Source organism: Etheostoma cragini, chromosome 19 (genome assembly GCF_013103735.1).
Source record: "Etheostoma cragini isolate CJK2018 chromosome 19, CSU_Ecrag_1.0, whole genome shotgun sequence".
Classification (NCBI taxonomy): Eukaryota; Metazoa; Chordata; class Actinopteri; order Perciformes; family Percidae; genus Etheostoma; species Etheostoma cragini.
Window position 1 is genome coordinate 3533562 of NC_048425.1, and position 27844 is coordinate 3561405.

Genomic DNA, 27844 nt, shown 5'->3' on the forward strand with positions numbered 1-27844 from the left:
CAAATGCACCATTCCCATTTTGGCAGTGACGTTCCGAGAATAAAAATCCTATTAATATTCCGGATCAAGGATTTGGGTTATTAGCCATGATGTGGTAACATCCACGGTAGACTCTCCACAAGCTATTAGATTGTGAAACGATGGTAACTGATCCTGTAGCCACAAGGCTGTATGATATCAACCTTGTTTTTAGAAAACATGTTTTATTGTCATGGAGAAATACTACAGTACCCGCAATCCTAAAGTGTAACAGCAATTTCTCCGATTGGTGGAGCTCCCTTCTAAAATGGAGATGAATCGTTATGCACATAGTCTTGTACTTTTGCCTATTTTCCCCGTTTTCCTTATTTGTGAAAAATCTAAATTTTTATAGTCACAATTCTTGTAGCTGTTGGCTTGGATCAGCATATCATGCTCTCTTACTTACCACTCAGCTAAGTGGCAGTATTATGGGCTGGTATGCGGGGTTCAGAATTAACTATTTGTCTACCAACCAAATTATACTCAATGTTAATATTTTACTTATTTTTGGCTGATGAGTCAAGCAAATCTACCAGGCACTTGCGTATATATATTTTTTTAAGATTATTTTTGAGGCATTTTTGGCCTTTATTTTTGACAGGACAACTGAAGACGGGAAAGGGGAGAGTGGGGAATAACATGCAGCAAAGGGTCGTAGTCCAACCCTTGTCCACTGCGTCAAGGAGTAAACCTCTGTATATGGGCGCCCGCTGTACCAACTGAACTACCTTGGCAGTCAAATTGTGCTAATTTTGAACTCTGCTGGTATGAACATGTGTTGAATTGGAGTGCAAAGACTTACCACAGTCCATCCCTGTGTATAGTGTATGTGTGTATATAGTGAGTGGTCACTGTCGCTGATCTTTTGACACTTTGAGCCCCTGGACCTATGCCCGTTCAGTAAACCATTCATGGTTATAGGATTTTCTCTTTGGTCACCACATCACCAAATTGCAACGCTGTAAATCTGCAGATACACAGGGAAAGTTCAAATATTTGTTTATTTTCATAGCAACCATGTGCTATACATGTTCACAGTTACAAAACTGTTGAGTACATACACGCCTCAGACATATTCAATGCAAATGTTTCCCCCGCTGGCCAGAGATTTCAGCTGTTGTTGTTTCTGTTAGTTGCGTTATCACCGCCGCTGGACCTGTTTGAGTGATCTGTTTGTGTTGGTCGGATTGCAAGAAAGAAAAGGTTGTATGATTGTTGGAAGTCTATACCAGAAAACATTACGACTTTGGCTCAAGTTTACAGAGAGAGGGCAAGCTTGGTATGTGTGATGTGATGGAGCGTCGGCGTGCTGGGAGAAAGTCCAACAGAAACGTGACCAGGTGCAAAACAAAACACAGTCGAAACGGCAATCAAACTAAGTCAGATTTGCCTTTAATTATCTGCTTTGCACAGAAAAATATGTGTTGTTGTGTTTTGATAGCTTCTCTCAAACCTACAGCATAACGTAACCTTGCATAGAGTATATACACAGGTATGTGCGAGTCACCTGATTAAAAGTGTGCGTCAGAGTGTGTGTGAGTGTATAAAACCTTTTCTCTTAGGAAAAACAAATAGTAGAGACACAAACAAAGAAATGTGTTTACGTTAGTTTGACCTCGTTTTATGAATTATCCATGTGAACCGAGCCCTTTAAAGAAACATCAGTACGCGCACACACACACACACACACACACACACACACACACACACACACACACACACACACTCCATGCATGCCGCCAACTGATCACTGACAACTACCAGATGGCACAGGGAGGCTAGATGGTGTGGATAAATCCGTGGGTTTGTGTCTTTAGAATGTGAAGCTGGATGATGTGTGTTTCTGCAGGGCACAGCCCGGATGTGGTGAGAGGTGATGTTTGTATCCCCTTATGTGCATGCCAGAGATAAAGTGTGCCGGGGTGGAATCTGTGCGAGTTGGTGCATAGTTTGTCGGTGAATATCTTCTCTTTCCCCTTCCAAATCTGTCTTAAGGCGAGTCTGTGTTTCGTTACTAAATGTGCTTTGTATTTTCCTTAAATTCATCTTTTCTGTCTTCACCTCTGAGCAATTCTTTGGTGTGTTTCTAAATCAGAACTGTACAAAATGTTTGCTTATGTTTTTATTTGTGTCAACGAGTCCAGGTGACTGGCAGCCATATTGGAGGAATTCATCTGCTGGTGTGTGTTTGTACTTTTGTTTTCTTGTTAGCATCAAACTTGTATCCAGTTAACTAACTAATACAATAATATTTAATCACATTTGATTGGGACATGATAAGTGACTGGTCGTGAATTAAAGCAATAGTTCGACATTACGCTCATTTTATGTCTTGCTCAGGATTAGATGAGTTTGATACCATATGAAGCTGTAGCCAGAAGGCAGTTAGTTTAACATGTTGAAACAAGGAGAAACAGCTACCATGGCAAGTGACAAAATCCTCCTATGCCTCTGCTTCCGGTCTTTGTGCTAAGCTAAGTTAAGATAGCTAATGGTTTCCGATATTGCATTTTGGCCAATGCTTTCCACTTTTTTTAAGCTCCACACAGACTGTTTACCTGCATGCAACCAAAGCCTGCTCAAACATGATTGGTCAAAACTACTCGGATTACAAAGGTAAACCAGAACCTTTCCGATAACAAAATCTTGTCCCGTTGCCTCCAGATTCTGCATGCATATGCAGATATCTGTTCAAATAAATCCGTCTAGCAGTGTCAGACCTTTCTCTACAGCGCTGTGGAGGAGGGTCAGACAAGTCCACACAACACTCCCAGGATTGAAGAAAAATGTGTTCTGGTTTATTGGCATTTATTTTTAGTGGTTTTGGGCGGCACTAACTGCTGTACGGTGCAACGGTGTCTCTGCAAAAAAGCCGTGAGAAGGAACTTGTTTTGGTGAGACATGTACGTTCAAAGGTTGTTTTAGTCGTGCAACAGAAAACTCAGACTGGACAGATAGTCTGGCTAGCTGTCTGGATTTATCCTCCAGAGATCTGAGGAGCAGTTAAGCATATCATCAGTCCACTGGAGATTAAAATACCAACAAAAAGAAAGCGGAAGGTAACGGACATCCGGCCTAAAAGTGAAATCCGACAGATTTCCATCGGCAATGGAGCAATCCCGGATGGGGAACGCCGTGAAATAGACTAATATAAAACAGATGAACTGTCTCCTGCTTGTAGCAGTTATAGGAGTGGTACAAAACTCATCTAACTCTCACAAAGATGGATACAAGTTTCAAAATGTCAAACTATTTCTCTAATGTTAATCCGTGCCAAAGTGATCCAATTTCAGGCCATTCTCTTATTGTAAAGATGTTAGTTTTTGTACAGTCAATTCTCCAGTGGACCTTTTTATATCATGAGTGGCAACCTTCCTTATTTGGTCTGTGAGGAATCTCCAAAGCAACTGTTTTTTTGTGATTTGCAAGACTAAAGATGTCTTGGTTAAAATTGGGCAAAATTTGGTGCAAAATAAAAGTAGTTTGAGACATCTAGGTGTTTTGACAACATCAGTGACAGTGAGTCTTTGTTAAAATTGCTAAACCTCTTTTCTCTTGATATGAAAAGCACCTAAACCATGCCTTTGTGTGTTTGTGTTTGTGCGACTAGCTGTTGGCATGTGTGTCTGTGGTTGGTGACTTCACTGATGTTTAAAATAAAACTGAATGCAGCTTCACAGGGTAGACAAGATTTTTAAAATTCTTTACAGGAAAAGAAAAAGAGATTGCAAAGGAATCATCAACAACACAGACTGGTCGGGCTGCATACCAGCCTCGTTCTCTCTCTTTCCTTTTATCTTCTGCTGCATGAGCTCATTCTTATTGGCCTTTTACAAGAGTTCTGCCTCTTCCTCTCTGTTTTCATTCTTCCTTGCAACGTCATTTGTTCAAAAAGGCACTATATGTTTCTCACAGTCTCCCAGTCATATTACTGAATCCAGTACAAAGAAACAATCCTTATCATCCTAAAAATGTCTTTGCATAAAATCCACAGATCTAGTGTTGTAGATAGTCCTCAGCAAAATCCAAGTGGTTTTAAGTCCAGGCAAAGTAAAATACATGTGAGTTATTTTTCTAAAATCACCACAGTTCATTGTCTAAATCTCATTCTCAGCCATTCATATGTACAGTACTCTCATGGCACGCTTTAAAAAAAAATTATTCCACAAATTTCTTTTGCTTTGGTTTGATCATTTGACTTTCTTCTGCTACCATTCCACAGTCCTTCCTCACATCTTGGATGCAGAGGATTTGAGTTTTTATTGTCTACATTCTTCGGTCTTGAATCCAAATCCCACAAAAAGGCTGCTGTTGTTCGAAATATACTGCGATTCATGTGGTATTTGTGGGTGCAGGGTGGCCTAATTCTATGGGCAATTCTCATCTGACAGGAAGGTGTTACATGTTTTTCTGTGGTTAACTACTTTTACATCCAAAAGGCACTTTGCTATTCCCATGAATCAACAGAGAATAGATATCCTCACATTTATTTTTTGCGTGATTGCACATGTGTCTTTGTATATCTCTCAGCGGTTCCATCCGTCAGTGTATCTATCCATCCAAGCAAACTTTGAGGATCCAAGATCCAGGCCAACAGCCTACAGCTCTGACTAATTTTTTTTCTTTCAATCAACGGAAATTCAGAAGGGCCCTAACTTATGGTCTCCAGCCCACCCATTTATTCATCTGTTCCTTTCTTTCTTCTTCCATCCTTTACGCTCAGAGGTCCAGGCGGAAGGCACCAAAGTAGCTGGAGGAGTCGTCCGCGTTGACCATGGTCGGGGACGAGACGGAGACGAAGAGCTCGTCGCCGGCCCTCAGCTCAAACAGTCCTCCCTGGTAGACGGAGTGCAGGGCGTACTCGGCGTCCGGAGCCCAGCACTTTGTCCCTACCCCCTTCAGCAGCTGAAGTGAAAATGAAGGTAGGAAATATATTTAATAGTGTGAATCAATCAACATGAGCTAATTATTTCAAGTGGAAAGGGATAACATACCTGTATGGGGCTGGGGTAGGAGGTTTTCTTGTACACGCACTGCACCAGCTGGTGGCTGACGCTGCGCTGGTCTCCGTCACTGGCTGCTGGGGACGGATAACGAAAATACACCTGTAGGCAGGAGAGAGCAGAGTGGGAAAGATGATGAAGATGAAGCTTAATATTAGGATTGTTCCATTTATACCATTATGGTAGGAATCTTAGACAGTGAGAGGCACTTTGGATCAATGCTTAAACCATTTTCTGATTCATTTAGTTGCTCATTGATTTATTTAAAACTCTTAAAAAACTCTTCCAAAACTGCTAACTTTTGCTGTGGTGTGAAGATTACCAAAATGAGGATGCATAGCTTTTCTCTATCTGAGAGAACTATTATGAACTGAATACCTTTTGCGTTTATAAATTGACACCTTGAGCTCTGAGCACTTCCGTTGGAATGTGTTCTTATTTTCCAACAGTGTATAGACTAAAGGCTAATTAATTGAGACTAGAGCATCCACTAATGCACATGTATTTGGTGGGATAAAATTAATACATTTAAAATGCATTTGAGCAGTATTTCTCTTCCAGTTCTGCTGTAGGTCTACCTTTCCCGTATGCAGTCATGTCAAGGTGCAAATGCATCACAATAACTACCTATGTTAAAGAAATTCAGCTCAATTTGTAGGCAACTAAAATGGTAATTTCCCCAAAACAATATGATTTTTGGTTTGTTTTACTGTCAAAATTCCTGCGTGAAAAGTGAAGCAAGTTTGCACCAAATAATGCAAACAAAAGCCTTTACTGCAGAGACTTCAACTTAAATAGCACTGAAAGTACAGTATGATCACCTGTGAGTACAGGTAGTACCGCCCATCCTGAGGCACCCGGAGTTTCCCATTGGACAGGGTCATGTTGTGCAGGTGAGCTCCAAAGCTCTGGTTGGCCCATGTGCGGACCACATGGCGACAGGATTGGTGGAGACCTGGCGTCAGGTAGGGAGGGAACCCTGTTGGTGAGGAGGAGGAGGAGGAGGAGGAGGAGGAGGAGGAGGAGGAGGAGGAGGAGGAGGAGGATGACGACAAGGACAGAGTGGGGAGAAATAAATAAGTAAAAAAGAAGAGGGAAAGATGTCGGCTGATTCTGAGCCAGCAAGTCTTGGGCTTTCATTCCATATTTAACAACCATTTTTTTGTGTGTATCAATTTCTGTCTCCCTACTTTATTCCTTCATCATTCATGTGCATGTTTGCACATAGTGCAGGATTGGCAGATTGCACATTCAACACAGTAACAGAATATAAATCCTGCAAAGAAGTGTTCATTGCGTATTTGTGTGTGGGTGTGTGGGTGTGTGTGTGTGTGTGTGTGTGTGTGTGTGTGTTCGTTCGTGTCCATGCTCTTGTGTGGCTAACACACTTGTGTCCTTCACATTTGTTAGGTAATGTTTTCTTAGAAAAAACATCAAACGTCAACCCCTGTAGCTGTTGTACTTCCCTATGAGAAATCCAGGCATAATATGTGAACATCACCCTCTCTTCCTTTTACAGACACACACACACACACACACACACACACACACACACACACACACACACACACACACACAGACGTACACCATCCTTGCCCTTTGTCAACTCAATGGAAATAACATCAGTCAGTCTTTGCCAGATTGTTAACACCCTTCAGTTTGCACGCCAGTTTCAGATGAAACGATACAGAGGTCTGGATAACACACACAAACACACACACACACACACACACACACACACACACACACACACACACACACACACGAAAAACACATTCCCACTTTCCCACTTTTCAAATTCCACATTTTACAACACGCATACGCGCCATTATTCCTATCTGTGACGCTGTACTGAATAAATAAATTTCTGTTTTACTGCTGACTGCACTGATATACTATCATACTATCCTATCATACTGCAATATAAATTGAAACAGTTTCATACTGCATACACTACCGACGAACACAGTGTGCAGTATGTACTGTAAATATGTAGTATGTTTTAGTTATAGCCATAAATAAACTCTTCATATTTGAGATTAAGGTGTAATTTCCAAAGGATAAGCAACTTTAAAATAGCTTTGATATCTTAAAACAGCAAGTCCTATGTTTTTATAATCCTCAACCTGCCCTTATATTAACAATTTAAGGTATTTACCCATATAATTATTAATTATAAGGTATATTTAAGCAACCTGTTCCTTACGGAAAGATAAAGGAATACCAGTGACCTAAAAGATCCTGAGTTTATGTTAAAGGGGACGTGCATAGACCAAAAAAAACACAATTGAAAGAATATTTTGTGTTTGCATTAGCAACAGCTGCTCCTCCTAGCCACACTCAAAGTATGCTTCCATGCATAATTGTTTGAGTCTGATGTTCTCTTTCCTTGTCATTTTTTAAAACTAATTTTCACATTTCGGCTATTTTGCTTCTCACTCGTTAAACACATTGATGGTAAACCAGTGTACCTTTTAAGTCTCCCCCCTGCTCAAATGTGATCTGAGTTTGCTTTCCTTTCAACTCTTCCCTAAACATTTGACCCAAAGTAATGGCAGCCAAACCTCACCTTGAGAGCTGGTGTCTCTGAGGGTCAAGTGAGCAGATGGCCTCTGGGCCACCGAGGTCATGAACTTTGACCCTGAGTTGTTGAAAGAGCGAGGCATGGTTCTCGCCTCTGAGGGAGAGAGGAAATGGAAGAATGTCAGATATGGATACGTGTGTGTGTGTGTGTGTGTGTGTGTGTGAGAAATACTCACCTATGAAGGTTTGTTTAGAAATGATGTTCTCTGTCACCTAAAAGAAAGTGTGAAAACATGCTGGTTACCAAAAAACAGATCAACAGTAACATTTGACTTTTCAGTGGAAATGAAATGGATGTTGAGAAATGTTGACTACAAATTTGTTTGTCCACTTGTCTCAGGCTTTTTTTTAACTTTTTTGTGAATTGTTAACCTTTAATTGTTCAAGTTTTTTTTTTATTGCTGTGATGGTTAAATAGCCAATACTGGTTGTGTGTGTGTGTGTGTGTGTGTGTGTGTGTGTGTGTGTGTGTGTGCAGACTGTAATGGTTGTTTTAAACATGGTGGTACTGTTTGTGTTAAAAGTTCTGTAATAAAACATCACCCTCAGACAACTTTGATTCGCAACAGAAACAACTGACTATATTAGGTAAAAATAATAATTCTTATGTATGTTATTTCCTCCACAAGCTAGATTTATTGTTCGCTTGGCAACATTGTAGCTGGGGTTTAAATCATATTGAAATCTATAATTTCTATGTTAGAGGAGACATAATGTTAATGGTAATTTTACCTTGCAGAACATGGGAGTGGCTGGCCTCAATTGGTTAGTTTGTGTGATTTATAAAGTGTTAGTTCAGATTCATAATACACCGACTTTGAAAAAGTACAACCCCACTTTTTTTGTTTTCTTGCAGTACCTTTGAGGAGCTCCTCCTTTTTGCTATGCATTGCAATCTTTCCATCACTCAAGTAATTAATAACTATGGACTTTCCCTCTTTTGTCCCCGGCGGCACACATCTCCTCTTTGTCCTGTCTCTTTTTCATTTCCTCCTTGCTCGGTTTCATCTTGCCCAGATGTGGACACAGCCAGCCAGGCCATAGGAAAATAGACACTCTCACACACTCAGTAATTCTCTCATGTAAGTGCTTTCTGTGCTGACTGTTGCCCGATTTTGTCTTTCTCACTTCGTAAATCAAGCTGAAGTTGCCCCTTTTCAATATATTTTCACTAATGTTTTTTTCTTCTTTTCTAACATCCTGCCTTTATTTTTTCATTCTTTCATTTTTAACTCTATGGTTTACCATTTGTCACTTCATCCCCCTTTATTCTTTGCGTCCATTCACCTTTTCAGGCAAAAGGTCACAGGTTTAATTACCTGTTACTAGTCTAAAGTCCCTTAAGCAAGGCACTGGAAACCCTGTATTGAGTCTTCCTGATAAATTTGCTGAAATGTCCCAAAATCCTGAATATGATTAATTTCACCAGTGTTTTTAATGGTCATCCAGCTCTTACTGTGGTGTTATTCTTGGCAGCGGCCCGCTGCACCGTACACTCAACCCAACCTGCAAATTGGACATGATCGCTCTGGGGTTTGGCGTGTGTGTGTGTGTGTTGGTCTGTATGAATGCCCCCCGCCCCCCATCCCCCTCTTATGTTTACCCTATATACTCTAAGGGGACCACAATACAGTGTAGTACAGAGTGTGGACCCGACCATTCTAGCTCGTCTAGCTAGGCGTGTCATGCCTGTCTCTGCCTCACGTTCCTCAAGTCCTGAAAGCAGAAAATTACCCACACGCTCACCCACACACACTTAAAGAGAGAGAGAAAATTGCCAACAGATTTTGAACCCACCATGTGGCTGTAGTTGAACAAGAAAAGTAAAAAAAAAGAAAAAGATGTGGGGGGATTTTTTCAGATGCTAAGACCCACTGTGAGCTTTCAGGCCTCTGTTAGGGCAACTCCAGAACAGCATGTTTTCAATATACAAGTTCAACATGTCTGCTGTCTTTAATGCTTAAAGGCTCACTTGGGAAACGAGTTGGCTAACGGGATGGCTAAAGAGTGAAATCAGCTGTCGAGGTTTCATGCAAAATTTATGTTCCACACAGCAGTGGAAGCCTTCCACGGCATCCTGAGAGACTTCTGACCAGATGTACATTTAAAGGTGAATGCCGCCGTCATGCAGAGTTATAGTCCATTTAAAGTGTTTTCTTACTCCCTGGTTGCATGTAGTCTGTAATTAGAACACCTTGTATGTAGAGGGGTATTATTATATTTAGAGTAAAAGGCTTAGAAAGGTGCTTAAAAAAAATTGCGGAGATAAATACTTAGATACTTAAATAGAGAAGATTTAGTTGAGAAATTATTTCCTGGGGTAGACTTCCATGAAGATGTGAAAAAATGACAAGCTGACCGTAGAATTGAGATACAACAGAAACCCTCGCTGTACTATAACAAGTCTTAATTTTACAAGTGATAAATAGGCTTATGATGAATAGGTTTTTCACACTGATCAAGAACAAATAGCTGCAAAAGGCCTCTGCTGAAGAAAGAAAAAGAGGTCCTGATACCCCTAAAACTAGACACAACTTACAACCTACAAACAAGCCTGTAATATAATTACGTTATACGTCATTAATCTTCTAACAAATTCTCAGCAGCACCACAGCACATGAAGTATTTCCAGTATTATCAGTTGTAACTATAGAAACGGTATACTCTTGGGGTTCTACAGGTGGTTTACGTGTGATAAATTTGGAACCGACTGGTACTTTTTGACTTCTTGCCTTGTGTGGATGATTCCAGCTTGTAGTCATTTTTTAGCCCTTTAAATAAAAGTTCAATTACGGCTAACACCGTGGGATAATCCCAGATAATAAGGGCTTCAGCTTGTTGCTTGTGGGTGCAGTTTGCTAATGACAGCAACATGCGTTAAATAAAAACCACTGTCAAGATTATAACCGCAGGGCACGGTCATGCGCGAATGCAGGCGAGGGACCACCGCCTGCTGAGGGGATTTTCATGCTGAATGTGGGAAGTGCACAGTGTGACGCACACCCAAATCAGTTTGCTGGTTTGTAGGTTGTTTGAGTTATGGTTGTTGTTTTTTGTGAATTGTAATGCTATTGGTACATTTCCCATTTTATCACGTTCAATGCCTTTCTGCCAGCCAGGCAGCATCTCTCTTGTGGGAAAGTTAGTCATTTTCATGGCTAATATCATACAATACTGGCTGGTTAGACAGCAACAATCAGCGTCTCCTCCACCATCATGGCTCTTAGTTTTGTGCATGTCCGACTGTGACCTTCTAATTGTCTGATGCAAGTTATCAGAAATGGGTGTTTTGTACCACAAACAACAAACATTAAATGTATTTTTGTATTACATTACAAAATGTATTAAAAATATTTTAGATAATATATGTCTTTGTCAAAATATGTCAAATATAAAGGTAACACTCATAATTGTTTTCTTCACTATAGTGATGGCTATCATGGAGTAAAGAAAACACAGAATAATAGTATTTTGTATTTTGACAAAGTAGTTCTAGAATGCCTGTATGTTCATCATGTTCTGCAGGTATTTGGCTATAAACCAAAGTATTTGGACAAATTAAAGGCCGGATCACCAAAGTTATTACAATTAATTCTGACGGGGACATTCACTTCAGCACGGCTACAGATCAAGGTGATATAAAGTCTGATAATTAACTTTCAGACAATGTCATATAAGAAATCATCACAAAAATCAGCTTTTTCAAACAATTTGCTAAGTTCTTTTCTACTCTGATACTGTCTCTTACTAGATTTTATATTGTTGTCTTTGGACATATAAGTCTGAGCGAATACAAGACGTCTGTAGTCTAAAACCTGAAAAGAGTTAACGCCTGTTGGAGTTATTTGATTTGTGCACCACTTAAATAGCTCCCTGCATATGATCTGGACTTTCTCTTCTTTACCTTTCGTGTTTCATCTTTCTTAGAACAGTTTACAGTGTGGTTTTTTTGTGCAATTGTTTTTATTGTAAAGTCTGGGAGCTGTAGAAGTTGATGTTTCTGTTGTTGGATGTCTTGTCATTTTACATGTTTGGATGTCTCAACTGTATTCGGTATGCAATTCTACTTTTCTTTATCTGGTTTCTCTCCCAAAGTCAATCATTCTGGAGGACTCGTCTATGTCTATCTTTCACACACACACACAAGATATCACAAGATAACTGTTCACGAGAAAGGATCTGTATACGTTTTTTTGGCGGGAACAGCAAGAATGTAAAGAACAAACAGAGGAACAAGCACAAAAAAGTTCTCTTTTCTTTGAAAAATAATAACCAAACAATAACTACTGCCAGCAATTACTTATTAATTCCTACCATCATCTACAGGCTGAGCTCCATTCCTCTTTCAAGGTCTTTGGTCTAAGTTGGCCATTGGCCTTTTGATTATTTGTCTGTCCCTCAATCTATTGGATTCCAATAAATATACTGACTGCCATGTTTGTTAAATTTGAGAGCTTTTGTGAAGCCACGTCATTATTCTTTCTCTCTTGGCTGCAGTGAACACTATGCAGAATTTGGCTGCAACAAGGGAGTAGAAGTTTTAGTGAATCTGTCTTCTTTAAAGTCTGCTGTGGCCTCTGTGAAGAAATATTCTGTCAAGTAGGTCAGATATCTCACTCCAAAGGTTATAGTACTTCAACCAGTACTGTCAGGGAATGCATACAATTAGTCAACTTCAAAGCTACGCCCTTTTTTACTACATTCACCTCTTGCTTAAGAATTTCTTTCATCTCAGCACTTCTCAATTAAAGCAACATTTTTAACAATTTTACCTTTATAAAACAGTTTGAAAATAATTGTGATGCTTTTCTGACTTATGTTGCCTAATAGGGAGAATTGTGCCCCTGTAACCGATCTGTGTGTGTGTGTGTGTGTGCGTGTGTGTGAGCAATGTGCATGGCCACTGATTTTGGTGAAACTGGATCATATTTCATGGAGAAAATGTTTTCTTGTTTACCCTCTGATGTCCTCCGGCATGCTCTGCCTGAGTTTTCTGATCGACAGAAAGCTTTAATTGTTGCTGAAGGAACGCTAACAGCTGACTGCTGCTAAGTTCGGAGAGAGACGTTGTTCTCTGTTCCCTGCCGAGGGACTACAGATGAAAATTAGTTCATAGCTAACTCTGGTACTGACAACGAGCTGTGCATTGTTCCTGTCAAATAAATATATAAATAAATAAATAAATAAATAATAATAATAAAAAAAAAGCTTGGCTGTTTTGTCAACTTGCTAGTTTTTACATTGATCATGTAATCATAACAAGCTGTACAGATGTCAATATTTACGAGAGCAGTGTTGAAGTGACTTGCACTCTGAAACTGTAGGAGTGATACCAGAGAGAAAGCCTGCAAAAGGTCACTAGCAGGACCGCATGGCACGCATGCCTATAGGGCACTGTCGTGATCTCTGACAACATCACTTGGGAGGATCAGGAAAAGTCTGAAATCAAGGGCAACTGACTTGGTTGAAGGTGCTTCAAAGACATTTTATCGTTTATCCAAGAAACTTCTTGAATGTAAATAAACAACTATCCAGAAGAATGATGGAATTGATGTGAGCCTTCCTTTCCTTACTGTAGTTTGATGGACGCCTTGCCTCCATCAGTTGCAACATTATTCTATTCTCTCCTGGGAGAAAGACCTTTCTTTTACCCATGCGGCACCCCCACCAACCCTCCCTATGTGGAATTTCCCCTTACATACTACTCACTAAACCCTGTCTTGATGCTGCTCTCCCCGGTACATTCTGAACACACGCCTAGGGTGCCATTTTGTGTTGCACTAAAAAGACGCGCACAGCCACTGCCCAAACGTCCGTATTTTACGTGTTGATAATAACAATAATTTCCCTTTGCACACAGTTATTGCACACAGGTCAGTGGCTTATGACAGTCTGTAGCATAAGAAGTCTTAAAAACCTGTCCAGCTGCAATAACACCAACAGCAAATAAACCCTGAACTCTCCTTTCACCCTTTTAAGAAGAACCAACAGACAGAAATAGTCTGATTTTGTCACAACATACATTGTCTGGCCTAAAAGCTAAAAAAAAAGCTTAAATTATAGAAACAGAGGGAGAAATGTACAGATGTAGAGAGAGAAAGATAATGCCAAGACGGTGTGAGTGAATCCTTTTGGGCTTGTTATTCACTTGCTACATGCCTCAACTCCAAAATACAGATTGCACTTTGATCAAATTTGGGAGACTCAAAGGAGACTCATTTCTAAAAATTCTAAGCAGTAGAGGCTAGGATAACATGACATTTAGTCCCCATGGGCCAAGCTCCAAAACGCTAGATCTCACAACTCAAGTGTATTTCCTCTAGCGGTTAAATTGTCTTTTTTACTTAGGGAGGACATTTTTTTTCAATCAAGGTCAAGGTAATGTGGTTAGAAAAAAGTGATGGATGTCATTTCTTTGACGGTTCGACTGCAGCCTCTCTGTGCTCGGTAATGTAGGATCATACATCAAACATAATTGATGGATAGAGAAAAACTATTCCTATTATTTTGCCTTTTATGGCCCAGTATAAACTTAAAGTTCTTACAGGACTGTTTTGACTGCACAAGTTGCAAATGTGAGTATGTGTGACTGCAGTGCCAAAAATCAGAAATTGGTGGGAAGAAAGAGAAAACCAGAGAGCAAAAGATGATGGACAATTATGGGAAACAAGAGACGAAGATGAATCAGGATAAAAAAAAAGTTGGGGAAACACAGAGGAGAGTCAGAGTGGACAAGTAAGGGAAAAAAAGAGAACAGGAGGAGGACTGAAAGAGAGGATTGAGAGAGGAAAAGAGGGACAAGTATGCACATGAAGGAGCGTTTCTTCTGCAGATTAGCAGTAGCTGCAACCCAATACTTTAATATCCTGCTCGACCCCAACAGGCCTGGATTGGCTGTGCGCGTGTGTGCATGCGTGTGTGTGTGTGTGTGTGTGTGTGTGTGTGTGTGTGTGTCGTTTTTGAGCTACGGCGACAAACTCTTATCAATGCTAATCTAGTCTTAGAGGCTACTCATTCCTCACTGTGTGTGTGTGTGTGTGAGTGTGAGTGAGAGTTGTCTAGTTTTGGTGTGCATCGAAATGGGACTTTTGGGAAGTGCAGAAACAGTAGCTGTTCGAGTACATGTGTACAAAGATGGAGAAGAAATACCTTAGTGTTTGTGTGTCTAATGGCTAATGTCGCCTTTATAATGAATGGCCTTTTTAAAGCTCGGCTGATGACTAATAAGTAAGTCAGACTTTGTTTAAAGCCAGAATGGTATGTAGATTTGAAGAATAAGGAATGTAGACAAGTTTTGTTTTTAATATTAGCTGCTTTTCTTCCCTAGGAAGAGTCAAAGTGAACAGCACTGTTTAAGAATAGAAGGAAAACTAGAGAAGTCTCCAGAGTGAACAACAAAACTAATTACTTATTTATTTACAGATTCAAAGGGCTCCTTGCATATTTGGCTTAATTTAAAACACCTCTGCTTCAACAATTTTAAAACCTCCCCCCGAGCTAGACTAGTTATTGATGCTTGACAGGGAAAGCCACATTTTACCACGGTTAAGGTAATACCCCCCCACACACATCTGCACTGATTTGTCCTTTTAGTACAAGGCTCAAAAGTAGGGCTGCAACACATGATGATTTTGACTATGGTTTATTCTCTAAATTAATTTGCCAATGACTCAGACTTTGTCTGACCGACAGTCAAAAGATATTCCATTCAAAATGACAGAAGAGGGAGAAAAGCAACACATCTTTCCCTTTGAGAAGATGGATGCAGCAAATATTGTTTTTATGCCTAAACAATTAACAAAGTAAAGAAACTGTTGTTGATTCATTTACTGTTTCAAACAGGACGCTGCTGTTGCGGCGACCATAAGCAGCGATATGATGACTCTCTTTTACAGATTCAGTTTCATTGAATCGGTTTTAACCTATAGTATTAGTGCTTGGTTTGGCTAAATATGTCCAATATAAGTAGACTTGGAAGTCTTTAAAAAATGGCCAGTAATATTTCATTGCAGAATCAGGCCCCACTCTTGGACATAACAAGCAGGTTCTCAGAAGGGCTAGTGCTCTGTGGACTGCCAGGACCTTTCACTCCTTCAGGAGTGAAAGGTCCTGGCAGTGTGTTGCACATGGCAGTTTTTGCCCCCTAGGACGTCGTTTCAGGGCAAACATTGGGACAAACAAGAGATTCTATGTCAAGTGCTTTTGATATGCTTAACAGGAAATAGCACGGTGATAGCAATACTAGCACATGCCTTGCACATTTACATTCTTGTACATGTTTTTTTATTCTCCGTGTCCTCCTTGGCTACTAGAAACTGCATTAGGCTTGTATCATGTGAACGCGCCAACAGTTTTGTTGTCATTACCTAGAATTCCTCATTGGGGCCGACAGAAAACTTCGCATTAGAGCTTTAACTGTTCAGTTCCAGAGGACAACTGTCCATGTAACATGCAACTTTTATAATGCTGTCAAATTCTTAATGGACAGTTGAAATAAAAAAAGGGCACGAGATGTGGCTGAAGTCTTGCAAGAATTTTCAGTTACAAACAAAAAACAGAAAATGCGTTTACCTCCTCACCATGAATGCTCCATGAAGCCTTGGGCTGTGGAAAACGTTGACATTTTCTATCGTATTCTATAATGTCAGAGACTATTTGAGGCACCAGTGTGTCAGCGTGACCTTTTTCTTTTGTTTCACCTATTTTAAGCAACTGTATTAGGCTTAGAGCAATACTACCAGTCATTGTGTGTGATTAGCACAGTCATCTGACCGTGATTTACTCGACCTACTGTAACCAAACAGGAGTCACTCATTAGCGGTTTATCGTTGAGAAACAGCGAGTAAAGGTTTTATAACAGGTAACGCACCAGTGGCCAACTCGATGCCAGTCACTGATAATTGACCTGTTTGCTGTGGGAGTTTCCTGCCAGGCAAATGTTGTGTACAGCTAAGGAAGCAGTTGGCTTCACACACATGAGAAAGAACAGATTGATATCACCCTGTTATGCTGTTTCGAGTTGAGTTTCACACGGATGGGACTTTGAGTCATTAGCATGGCTCTCTTCCTCTTGCTGCTTTATTGATTTCACCAAACAGGATAAAACACAACAAACAGTGCAGCATTGAGTCGGTTCTCACATTTACCTACATATATGTGTTTGTTTGTGTTTCCTTCTGTATTGTTCTCTTTGGTTGCTCTGCAGGATGACACAAACTGCAGTCGAGACGAGGAGCCAGTTTCTACATAGCTGACAATTGCATTAGTTCTATCTCTTTCTCCTCCCTCCCTGTGTCTCTTCATGTCTAACCCTAATCTCTTTCACAACACAATTTCTACTCCAAAGGACACTAACAGCATGAAACTAGGCCAGGGCGGGGTTGTTTTTCAGCCTCAGTCACAGGCAAGCAAATACTAATAACAATACAAATACTTTTAAGGGTAAGGGTACGACATAATAAAGACAAAGGTGTCTATAGACTTGTCATGCCTTTATGGCAGATGTGTTCACCGGAATGGTATAATGCAAACTCTGAGGATACATTTTTCACTTCCTTTCGGGGGTAATATTACTGTTTTATTACTGCATTTAAATTTTTCTGTACTAATTTCTTTGCCCCTGATGTAGTACTAATCAATATATTAAATGAAAAAAGTCCATTTTGTAAATGGATATGTAGAGTAAATTCAACAAATTTACACCTTACATCAAATTAGCCCTACTAAATTGCTAGAATAAATTGTGCTTCTTATATCATTAGGTTGATAATCCTGCAAATAAGTGGCTGATATAATTAAGACATTACCTTGGAATAATAATGTCTCATCATGTAAACAACTGAATTCAGTGCTGGTTTTTGCATCTGTCCAATTCTGTTCCCAGACATATTTACATAAAAATATTGAATGTGATATGGCATAAAAACAACAGCATACTCGATGCTTGCCTCAGCAGTAGTCATGCGTCCATGTAAACACAATCATTGGCTTTTGTGATTCATCTCCAATCTCGATCTCTTTTATTGTTTCAGGAAGGACTTTGACCTTGTAGATTTGTGCTGACTCCACAAGGCAGAGAGCTGTTACAGGAATAATGATGAAAACAAAACCTTTTTTATAGGTTAGGAAAGGTCAGGAATAACATAATATTCCTGCATCTGAAAAGCTATACAAGCTTTGCATTTGCATCAGGTTACCCTGTAAACCTGTCGACACGTGTGGCATCATCACAGGTTCAGAGGAAAACTGGCTTTGTGCAAAGTATTGGTAAACATCAGCCTACTGTAACAGCTTTTTTTATATACAGTGTGTGAAAAAGGTGCAAGCTCGGATATCTCATGTAACGTGTGTTACATTGTGTTAATAGCCTGTAATACATAGGGAACATTACGTCTCTCCTAAAAAGTTCAACTAGTTGGCAAAGCTGATAGCGATATTGTGTTTTAGAAGAGCTGAACAACTTGGCTGCTAAAGAAAAATCAACATGGAACAATAACATCATCATCATTACAATTACATCATTTTCTTGGACTTTTCAAAAGAGTTACTTTTTTTAAATCTCGATTTAAGCTACCTTACCTCCAGGTGTGGCATGGGATTTGAAGTGTAGTTTTTTTCATATCTTTGCTTTTAGTTTGTCATAGGATAATTACTTTTATGTGGAAATTGTGTTTTCAGGGCATTATTTGAATACATATTAGGTTATTTTGAATGAAGACAAAGAGTCTAGTTGCGATTTTTGTTGTTGTTGTTGGAGCTTAACTGTGGCAAATGTACAAGAGGAAAATGGTCCAACTCAATAAAAAACACGGATTCATCTGCAATATATCTCGTAAACATGTTGTATGTTTTTGTATTACCCAGTGACTCCGTCCCTCTGCTTCATCTGACAGGGCAAAACAAACGCTACAATTTAGTTTGGCCCAGACTTGCCTACTTACACTAAGTCATCTGCAAAGCCCACAGCTTCCTTTTGAATATAATGTAAAGAAAAATACATACATACAAGTCTTTCTAAAGCCTGCAAGGTGGTGAGCCTCCAACGCTTATTGTTTGGACTGTCAAAACATCCCATTTGTCAAAGCGCACAGCCTGGTTTCAGACTTTTTGCATACAGTGTGAGGGCTTCATCCTGTAGTAGTTGTGTATTAATTCTTTTGTTTCAGTCAGCGTTTATGCAAAGGTCACCATTCTATGTTTCATACTGACAGTAGGGGCAGTCTGTGGTCCAGGAAGTCAGTGCACATCTAGGAAATGGCAATAAATAAAAAGAGATAAAAGGCTGAGCCAAGGATACAATGTGGTCAAAAGATTGTACTAGACATGAACACAACAATTTAAGGATTCACACAAGCACATCACGCGGCCTGGGGTTTGCGATCTGTAGGGACTTTATTTCCCCCAGAAGAGAACTCAATAAAGTCCTAATCAACAAAAACATCCTTGATTGTGGTAATGGAACCATGACTTCACCAGACGCAACTAAAACGTCACATTTTCAAGGTTGCAAAAAAAGGCTTGTTATAACGAGACAATGTGGAGTCTGTTTACCCCAATATACCTACTGTTGAGTTTTCTATTTGAAGCTAGAAACCAAAAGGCCAAATGTAGCAGTAAAACAATATTTGGTCTGTAAATGCCCCATGTAAAAACTCCCTGTTTTAACTGAGAAAATACACAAAAGTAAAGATGCAGTGAAAAAAACGCTAAAAAATAGGGTGCTGCTAAACACTGCTAAACAGCTACAAAAGCTTCCTCCTTGTTTGACTCTGGCTCTCCTCCCAAAGGTCATTTTCATTTGCTACTAGTCAATGGCACAAATGTGTCATGCATGAAGTAAAATAGTAATAGGTCTTCACACTCATCCACCATGTAAGAAAGAAAAACCTGAGCCAATAGAATTGAGTGCAGTTTTCTTTTAGTAGGTGTTAGCAGAGTGTTTCGCAATCTGCTGATAATATTGTTATTGCACACGTGTATGGTCACGTTACATCAGGATAATAAAACTTGTCTGCTTTTCTCTCACTCTGGTTGTTGTCCGTGTCCCCCCCCCCCCCCCCCCCCCCCCCCCCCCCCCCCCTAACCGTGCACTCTCTTAAGCACTTCCTTTTTGGCTTCCTCAGCTGTCTTTTCAGCATCTACTCTTGGATGTTTTTTCTGTGTTAGTGAAAATATTATAAACAACTTTACCAGGATTTGAGGGGAACATACGAGATTCACACAGAGGCAAAGTACAGTGATGCAAAAGATTAAAAGAAGGAATAGTGATGGCAGATTTCTCAAAATTTCATGAAACAAGATAGTATCCCAAGATTTTTTGTTAAAGAACGATACAAATACATAGCAACTTTTATCAAACTTTTCTACAAAAGCTCACGGGAAAACAGGCATTTTTGGCCGCAACAATCTCATTAAAAGGCTGCGAAATCCTACAGGGACTGCCCTTGTGTGTGTTTTCATGTGTAATGGTGCGCATGGGTGGGGGTACGCTGGGGGACACTCACGGAAGCAGGTGAACTACAGGTCGCCCCAAAGGGTCATCAATGCGCCCATGTATCAATGTGTAATAATGACAAGCTTTCAAAGTGTTGCAGTAAGAGAGTAAGGGGGAGAACAATGAGCGTGAAAACCAATGTGACAACTTGAGAGAATGTTTTCAATATCACAACAAGCCAACTGCCAGCATCTGGCTTCTCCTGATACTTTTCCATCTCTCCAGCACTCGCAAAAGTGTTGATGTAGAGAAGTTACATTGTGCTTTTACTGAAAGTAGGAGTTAAAGCTAAACATGTGCTGTAGGAATGCTGAGTGTGAGCTTTATTATGTGAGTTTTGAAATGTCTTGGGAACGTGCCGAGTCTATAGATAAGACTTAAAACAGGTGAGTAAGTGGATCATCTGATGGGAGCTTTCTGCTTTGTGGAAATTCGCCAAAGAGCATATGAGTCTGGTATTTAATACATGGGTCGTGAAAGCACTGAAGCTTCTTGTCTTTTGTACTATCAAACAGCTGATGCTAAAGAAGAAAGTATCATGGTAAAGGAGTTGAAGATGGAGGGGGGTGGGGTTTTTTGTAGCGGGGTCGCTGGACAGGAACTCGGCCTGAGGGATGATTGAGGAGAGGGAGGGTGGTCGACGCCAGACACAGAGGTCTTTTGTGTTTGTGTATCAGCTGGAAATCACTAACAACACTACAGACCTCCACCCCTCCCTGTGTGTGTGTGTGTCTGTGTGTGTGTGTGTGTGGTGTTTATACACTGCATGGCAATGACTGACATTTGCTTTTCAATAGCCAACTGTAGAGCAGAACAAGATAAGGAATTGCTGCTCAAAGACCGACTTGTTTCTTTGGCATTTGTTTTTCACTCTACATAACCATGTAACTATGGTTACGTCCTTGTGCCTTGCATCTCTTCATCATGACCTGAACGTTTTGTGAGTCTGTCCTCACAGGACACCCATGCATACATTATTTTTCTTTATTCCATCCAACTAAAACCGTAAACTTGACTGTGTGATAGCCTTAAAGGTGCCCTTCCACACATAACCCTTTTTTCTTGCATTTCTTTGAAGTAAATGTGTTTGTGTTATGTTGAGAATGTGAAAATGAACTGCCACCTCCTCAGTCAGCTCTAGTCACTAACGTCATGTTGCCTGAGCTCACTACTATTCCTGAGCTTGCCCAGTTGCGCTAGGTAAAGGATTCTGATAGCCTGACTCTCACTGGCTAGCTGTTAGCCAATCAGAGACAAACAGCTTAGTTTGTTAATGAGTAATATTAATGAGAACTGGCACAAATCGAGCTGAGTCTTCCTGCAGGCTTTCTATACCACATTCAGAAAGAATGCTACAGAGTCCATGGTAGAACTTCAGACATTAGCACAAAGTAATGAAATAGATGTGGCAGGGCATCTTTAACCAAAACACTACACAGTACTTTCTTAAGTGATAAGTCTGGGGATATTCTATATTTTTCTTGTCATCACAAATCCAATGCAAACACCAAAGCTAATATGAACTTATCCTACTGAAGTAACTAATTGTCTTTAAGCCTAATATCTCCTTTTCCTCAGTGCGTTCTCCCCTGTTCAAAAACTATTACAGACACACTTTTGCAATGAACATGTTCTTACACTATGATGAACATGTAGTCAGTCCCTCATATGTCTTAAAAATGCACTTTAGTGCACCAAATGTGTAATATTCCAAGTCTTTAAATAGTCCCCAACAAATGCACAAGAGATGGATATATCACATTGTTTTTTGTTTGTTTTTTGTTTTTTGTTGACAAAACAAAAATATAGAATAACGGTGGCCTATTTTGTGATTTGGTGCTATAGAAACGGGGTGAAATGTCATGATTGACAGCTGTGATTGACTGGCAATTGGTCGTGCGGATGTACAGTATAGGTGGGACTTTGATAAAGTGGGTCCACCGCCCAATCACTACTAAAAATTAGGATGGCGGTGGCTGTATCCAAGACATTTTGGCTTCCCCTTTGTACAGCAGGAGGAAGTGGAGCTGTGTTTTATTTATTTTTTTATATAAAGTAAATGGTCAAGACATCACTGGTTTGTGGACTTGCATAGAAAAGAGTTGGTGCTGGTGTTGGGGTATTTGTCATACGCATCCTGTGTGTGTGGCCCTAAAGTAGGCCTGCCGATTGTGAAAAATGGGGCCATCCCTTGTGATAGGATATGATGTTAAAATGTGTCCTCTTTGCTGTAGTTGAATGGAAAAGGAACAAGAGAAGGGAGACACCATTATCTCTACATGCTACACAGTCAAACTAGTGTTAGTATATTGAAAAAACATTGTCGTATGCTGCCCATTCATCAATAAAGGCTACTGTAATAAAATGCATTGCAAATTATTCATTGATTTTAAAAGACTTACTGAAAGAAACTCTTGCATGGGCTCATCGATTTTATGTTGGAAATCTGATTTAAAGGATTATTTCAGTACTACCATTTACTTTCTATGTGTATATAATTCTTTGAGTGGTTATTCACTAAAAGAACCATTTAGCACTGATTTGTAAAACACAAAGCTCTTCTCAATGACAAACAAGGGACAAGGAGAAGGAGTGATGAAAGGAACAGAAAGTTGATTGAACAGACCACTGCAGAATAAAATGCCTCCCTTCATTACAGAGCTCAGAGTGCATCGTTCTTTGTCAAAAAGTAATCTAACACTGAGTTGCATGGTGCACTGCTTTCTTTAAAGCCTGCTGCATGTCTGTCCACACCTTGGCTAGTGATGTCAAAACAGCTGTTTTGCATCAATGGTCAAAAGTTAAATATGTGCTGTAACATCACTGCTTCTACACTGAGCAGATTTAGAGATATGGCACCCACACAACATCTGTGTGAAACAAAGAGAGGCCAAGTGACCTTTTCATTTGAAATAACTTAATGGAGCATGATGGGTCAATAGTCAAAAGTTTGAATAAAACAGCTTCTTCCTGCCTTCTTCTTTTTCATCTTTTATTTTTATGATTGTAATAGGTTTTAATATCATGCAGGAAAAAAAGGAATGTGTTCTCAGATACGTAAACGTGGAATTTTACTTTTTTAAATGTATTTAGTTGAACATCAAATTGTATTCTTCCTTTTAAATAGTTGGCAAAGCAGCCCCAATTCAAGGGGCACTTACTAGCTTATTTAGGAGCTTTCTACCATATCGCATCTGTTTGACATGTGAGCTGTTGTGTTTCCATCCAAAGCACTTTTAGGACTTCAATTCCTAAACATTAAGCATCAAAGTTCATTCTTGACCTTGAATAGAATATTTGATGCTGATAGTGTAATACGGTTGAAAGCTCTGGAAAACGCTAGTATTTGTAGCTTTAGTTGGGACTACTACTAAACTACTACTATTTTCAAGGTCTACTCAGCTTGCATGTCTACACATTCAACACATGTCTACACATTCAACACATTCAACAGTAATTTAGTTTTACTGCAAACTATCACCGGAAGTGCTTTTATTTTGAAATAGCCTACACAGAAGTTGTCTGTTGTGTACTCTTGGTACTGCTAGCTTACTGAGATGAACGTGAGATGCTAGATGAGATCTAGCTGAGATCTGAGATTGTAACGAGTATAATATTACCGAAATGTAACTAGCAATGCGTTATATTACAGCGTTACAACAAAAAGGAATACACCACTGTAATTGCGTTACCGGTGTAACACGTTACTCCCAACTCTGGTGACAAAAAAGCAGCATTGGGGCTAAGTGGTTAGCACTTCTGCCTCACAGCAAGAAGGTTCTTGATTTGAATCCAGGTTGTCCTGTGTCTTTCTATGTGGAGTTTGTATGTTCTCCCCGTGCATACTAGGTAGGACTGGACAGATGAAAAATAGCCAGTTGGCTAACACTGGTGCATTTACAGAAATATTGATTAATGTGCATTGTCCTAATCAAATAAATGTAAATCCACAATATTTGCCTCCAGACTAAGTCTTACTTAATACATCCATAGATCTATGAGCGGGTTTGTCTTGGGTTTCTGCTGCTATTTCTAAGCCTTTTATAGCCAAGCCCTTTCTAAAACGCAAAAGTAAATCCCTTTTTTTGTGCTTGGGAGCCGGTTTTTCGACCTTTGACCAATAATCATTTGCACACTTGCACACAGGCAGTTGTCTGCAGTACATGCAGTAAAACAGGATTTAATAAAAGTTGTGGACATTCTTGGATAACAATCAGAGCAGACCAACAGAGATCTCTGCCAAAAAAAATATCTTAACAAATATTCTTTCCGTCAGAAAAAGATGCATGCAGAAAATGTTTACCACGCTGATCGGTAAGTAAGACTGACGATAAAGAGACACACGACGCAGCTGAAACCCAGGAGAGAACATTTGATAGACTCATAATAAGAATTCCTTTCAACCCTGACCATGTCTCAGAGCGGAATAACTTGGATAACTCGTGCGTTATCCGTCACTGCAGCTGGAAGCTGCGAGCTGATGTATTAGCTATTTCTCTCAGCAGGTGCAGGCGTTACAGTGCCGTCTCTTAAACAGGGGCTAGCAGGGTAGAAGAAGGAAAGTTACTCAGGTCTCCACAAGAGCTTAAAGCTTAAGACTTGAATACCTGAGCTTAGACTCACGCATGCCATCCTAAATCCTCCTTTGCTCCCCCATTACCATTCCTCTCCCCTGGTTTCCAGCCTTCCTTGTAGCTTATCCTCACGTGAATTCAAAGCAGGCATGCAACACAAAACTGCATATGCGCAAGAAGGAATGGAAAAAAACCTCGCCGCATGTGCTCATTCATACATAGACCTGAGAAACCAAATCTTCCAGTTGGCAGGGAAACTTTTATTTTCCTCGCGCTCCATACTGATTGTTTTCCAAAGTCCACCCCATTAACTTTAAAGCGTTTATACTTTACATTTTGGCTGACTATTTTACAAAACATATAATGCATTTCTTAATGGATATCCACGTTATAGGTCATAAGTCATGAGTGCAGCATGATGTAATGTAATTCCACAGACTTAAAGTCAACCATATTTACATTGTTTTCATGCAAAGGCCTTAGTGCATTAGCACTTACACTGCAAAGTAAATTTGGTCGAATGTGTCCCGAAGAAAAATTGCTCTTTTTGGAAGTCAAGGCAAGTAGATTTGTATACATTCATCAATTGGTGTAAAACGCATGGCTTCCTGAAGGGGATCGCAATGCTTTTATGTGGTTTGGAAAACACTCAGCGGTTCTGCTGTGTAGTTGTGATTCATGAATAATAAACTAAAACTTGCAAAACCACTAATTAGTTTGGACCTGTGGAGTTTTAACTCAGCCTGCACCATTTTTTTCTTCCCCTTCTTTGTCTCTCCAAACAGTGTTGTATAATAAAGACCTCAATGTGATATTTATTCATCTCTTCATTCTTCTCCTGCGCCGCATTTTTTTTTTCATTTCCCATCTTTTCCTCCACATCTCTCATCTCTTTTTTAAATTTTGTATTTGTTCCTGTCCAGCTGGGCTTCTTTTCTTCTCTTTTCTTCCCACCTTATTCTTTTGTACATTGTTTCCATTATTCCTGCCTTCTGTTTGGCTATGTTCTATGACGTCTTTCAGTACAATCCCATCAATCTCTCAAGTCTACATCTTCATCACCATCCTCATCATCTCATGCCAACACCACCATTTTCATCCTTTTTCTCAATCTCCCTCTCACACATCATTATCTTAATCACTCACTCACTGATCCTATTAAGTACACTTTGTGTGCATGTATCCACAGAGGAATCTATATGCAAAGCCAACATAGTTATAATCATTTCCATGAGAAAAACTACAGCCCAAACTGCACTAATGCCCCTCTTTTTTTTCTTTGACCCACACGCTGTATATTAATGGACAGAGCATGTGTGATGTCACCCATTTGTTTGTTGAGATCTGCTATGAGTTGTAACGGGCACAGCCATCCAGGTTGCGGATCTGACGATTTTAGAAGAGGTAGGAGCCCTTACACTCTACGTTACGTTACACACTTTCACTGGCAATCACATCATAGCCATGCCCTAAAACACCCCCTGCTTCATCGCCGTTTTAAAATCAACAACATAGACTGCTACAGAAACTATCTGCTTTTGCAACAACATGGGTCTTTGCTGGGATTCACAAAGAATGCAGCTTTAAGGCACATCCGCATTTGCAGCATTTTGCTGAACCGGATGCTCTGTCCATTAATATTTACACTCTATGCATCTACCTTTAGTTTTCCTTTCTTTTCACTTCCTTTCACTTTTGAGATTTCAACGGCTGATCAAATACGATGTTGTTGATGCTCAGCTGTATCAGAAAGGGGTTGAAATGCCTTGCTCAAGGGTAAAAAACAAACAAACATGCAAAGTACTGACATAGGAATGAATGGGATTTAGATTACCTTGACAATACCACATATGTGAATGTTTAGATTCAAAAGTAATTGGATTTTAATTTCTTTGGACGTGTGTCACCAGCGTTTACACTGGAAAAAACTAGACATTCCTGTTCCCGTCCACTGCGGACCACCAGGGCATGCAGCAGCACTCTGATTGTATCATCCAAGTAGAGCAAAGAAAGAGAGGAAGGTGAAGAGGTGAGAGGTAAAGGGGAAGAAAGAATGGGAGAAAAATGAAGCTAGAAAGAGAGAGTCTTAAAGCGAAAGGGCAAGAGAGGCTTAAACACTGACAGTGGTTTGTGTGTATGTGTGTGTGAGGGCGGGGGTGGGGTGGGGTGGGGGGGTTGGGTTGTTGGTGTAGGAAATGAGGGGGCTGAATATATTCTGCTGTAAGCGTCCAGACATTCAGACTAAGCGGGAAACGTCCTCTTGGCTGCAAGAAGATAACTTATATTAATGGAGTGACTCATTGGGCTTGTGTGTGTGTGTGTGTGTGTGTGTGTGTGTGTGTGTGTGTGTGTGTGTGTGTGTGTGTGTGTGTGTGTGTGTGAGAGAGAGAGAGAACCACAGCTTACTGGAGTCATTGGTATTTTCATGCTTATTCGATATATATGCACCGAGAGCATTGTGCGGGAGTGTTTGGGTAATAGTTGTGTGACTGACTTGGTTTTTCAGATATAAGCCAAGCAGGTTCAACTCAAACTCTTGGCATGCGTACAACAGCTTCCAAACCCACACAGCTGGAAGTGTATATGCACATCTCTGTTTGTGCCAGCGTGGGCTTAAAAACACCCAGAAGCACAAAACAGTTTCCAGCACAAACTTGTGAAACGCGACAAGTTGGAGCACATAAATGTAAACAGCGGTTGTTATGATCTGAGGTCTCAGGTCACTGGTTCTTGTCAGGTATTGATTGGTTTCGTGTTACATTGTTGATGGGGCGAAACAGAACGTCGTGTTTATACTTGCACACATTCTCGTAAACGCTTTACCACCACCAGCCTCTCCACAGACGCTATGCATAAATAACATGAATTATAAATAACACAAATTCACAAATTTGCAAACTTTCATTGCTAATATTTTATGTTTTTAAGTGAGTCACCTTTACTTAGACTGCAGCTATAAAGGTGTATCTGTAGAAAACAGGTTGAGCAAATGGCCGAGGCAAACACTGTCAGATACAAACAGACATGATGATGACAAATGTAGCTCTCACTTTTCTAATAGTAATAAGGTTTCTCTTCCCCTCATTCCATCATATATTACAATTCAACATTTACGTGATTCATACTCACTGTCTTAGTGTTTCATTGTTTCGTATTTTAAAGGATGCTCT

At 40.0% G+C, this 27844-nt stretch overlaps 1 protein-coding gene and 1 long non-coding RNA gene across 2 annotated transcripts in view; one reads left to right on the top strand and one right to left on the bottom strand.

Annotated features, from left to right (window-relative positions):
- Positions 1-3697: 3697 nt before the first annotated feature.
- The window catches only part of tnfsf10l (TNF superfamily member 10, like), a 52146-nt gene continuing 27999 nt past the window's right edge, over positions 3698-27844 (bottom strand). The window contains exons 3-7 of the mRNA XM_034857195.1: positions 7784-7820; positions 7594-7701; positions 5846-6003; positions 5016-5126; positions 3698-4926 (exon numbers count right to left, since the gene is read on the bottom strand). Coding sequence (XP_034713086.1) covers positions 4741-4926; positions 5016-5126; positions 5846-6003; positions 7594-7701; positions 7784-7820 — 600 coding nt within the window. The 3' untranslated portion in view covers positions 3698-4740. The remainder of the gene's footprint in view (positions 4927-5015; positions 5127-5845; positions 6004-7593; positions 7702-7783; positions 7821-27844) is intronic.
- LOC117935115 lies at positions 14174-26178 on the top strand. The gene is made up of 3 exons (XR_004654677.1): positions 14174-14186; positions 20713-20736; positions 26077-26178. It is a non-coding gene; the product is annotated as an uncharacterized LOC117935115 (long non-coding RNA).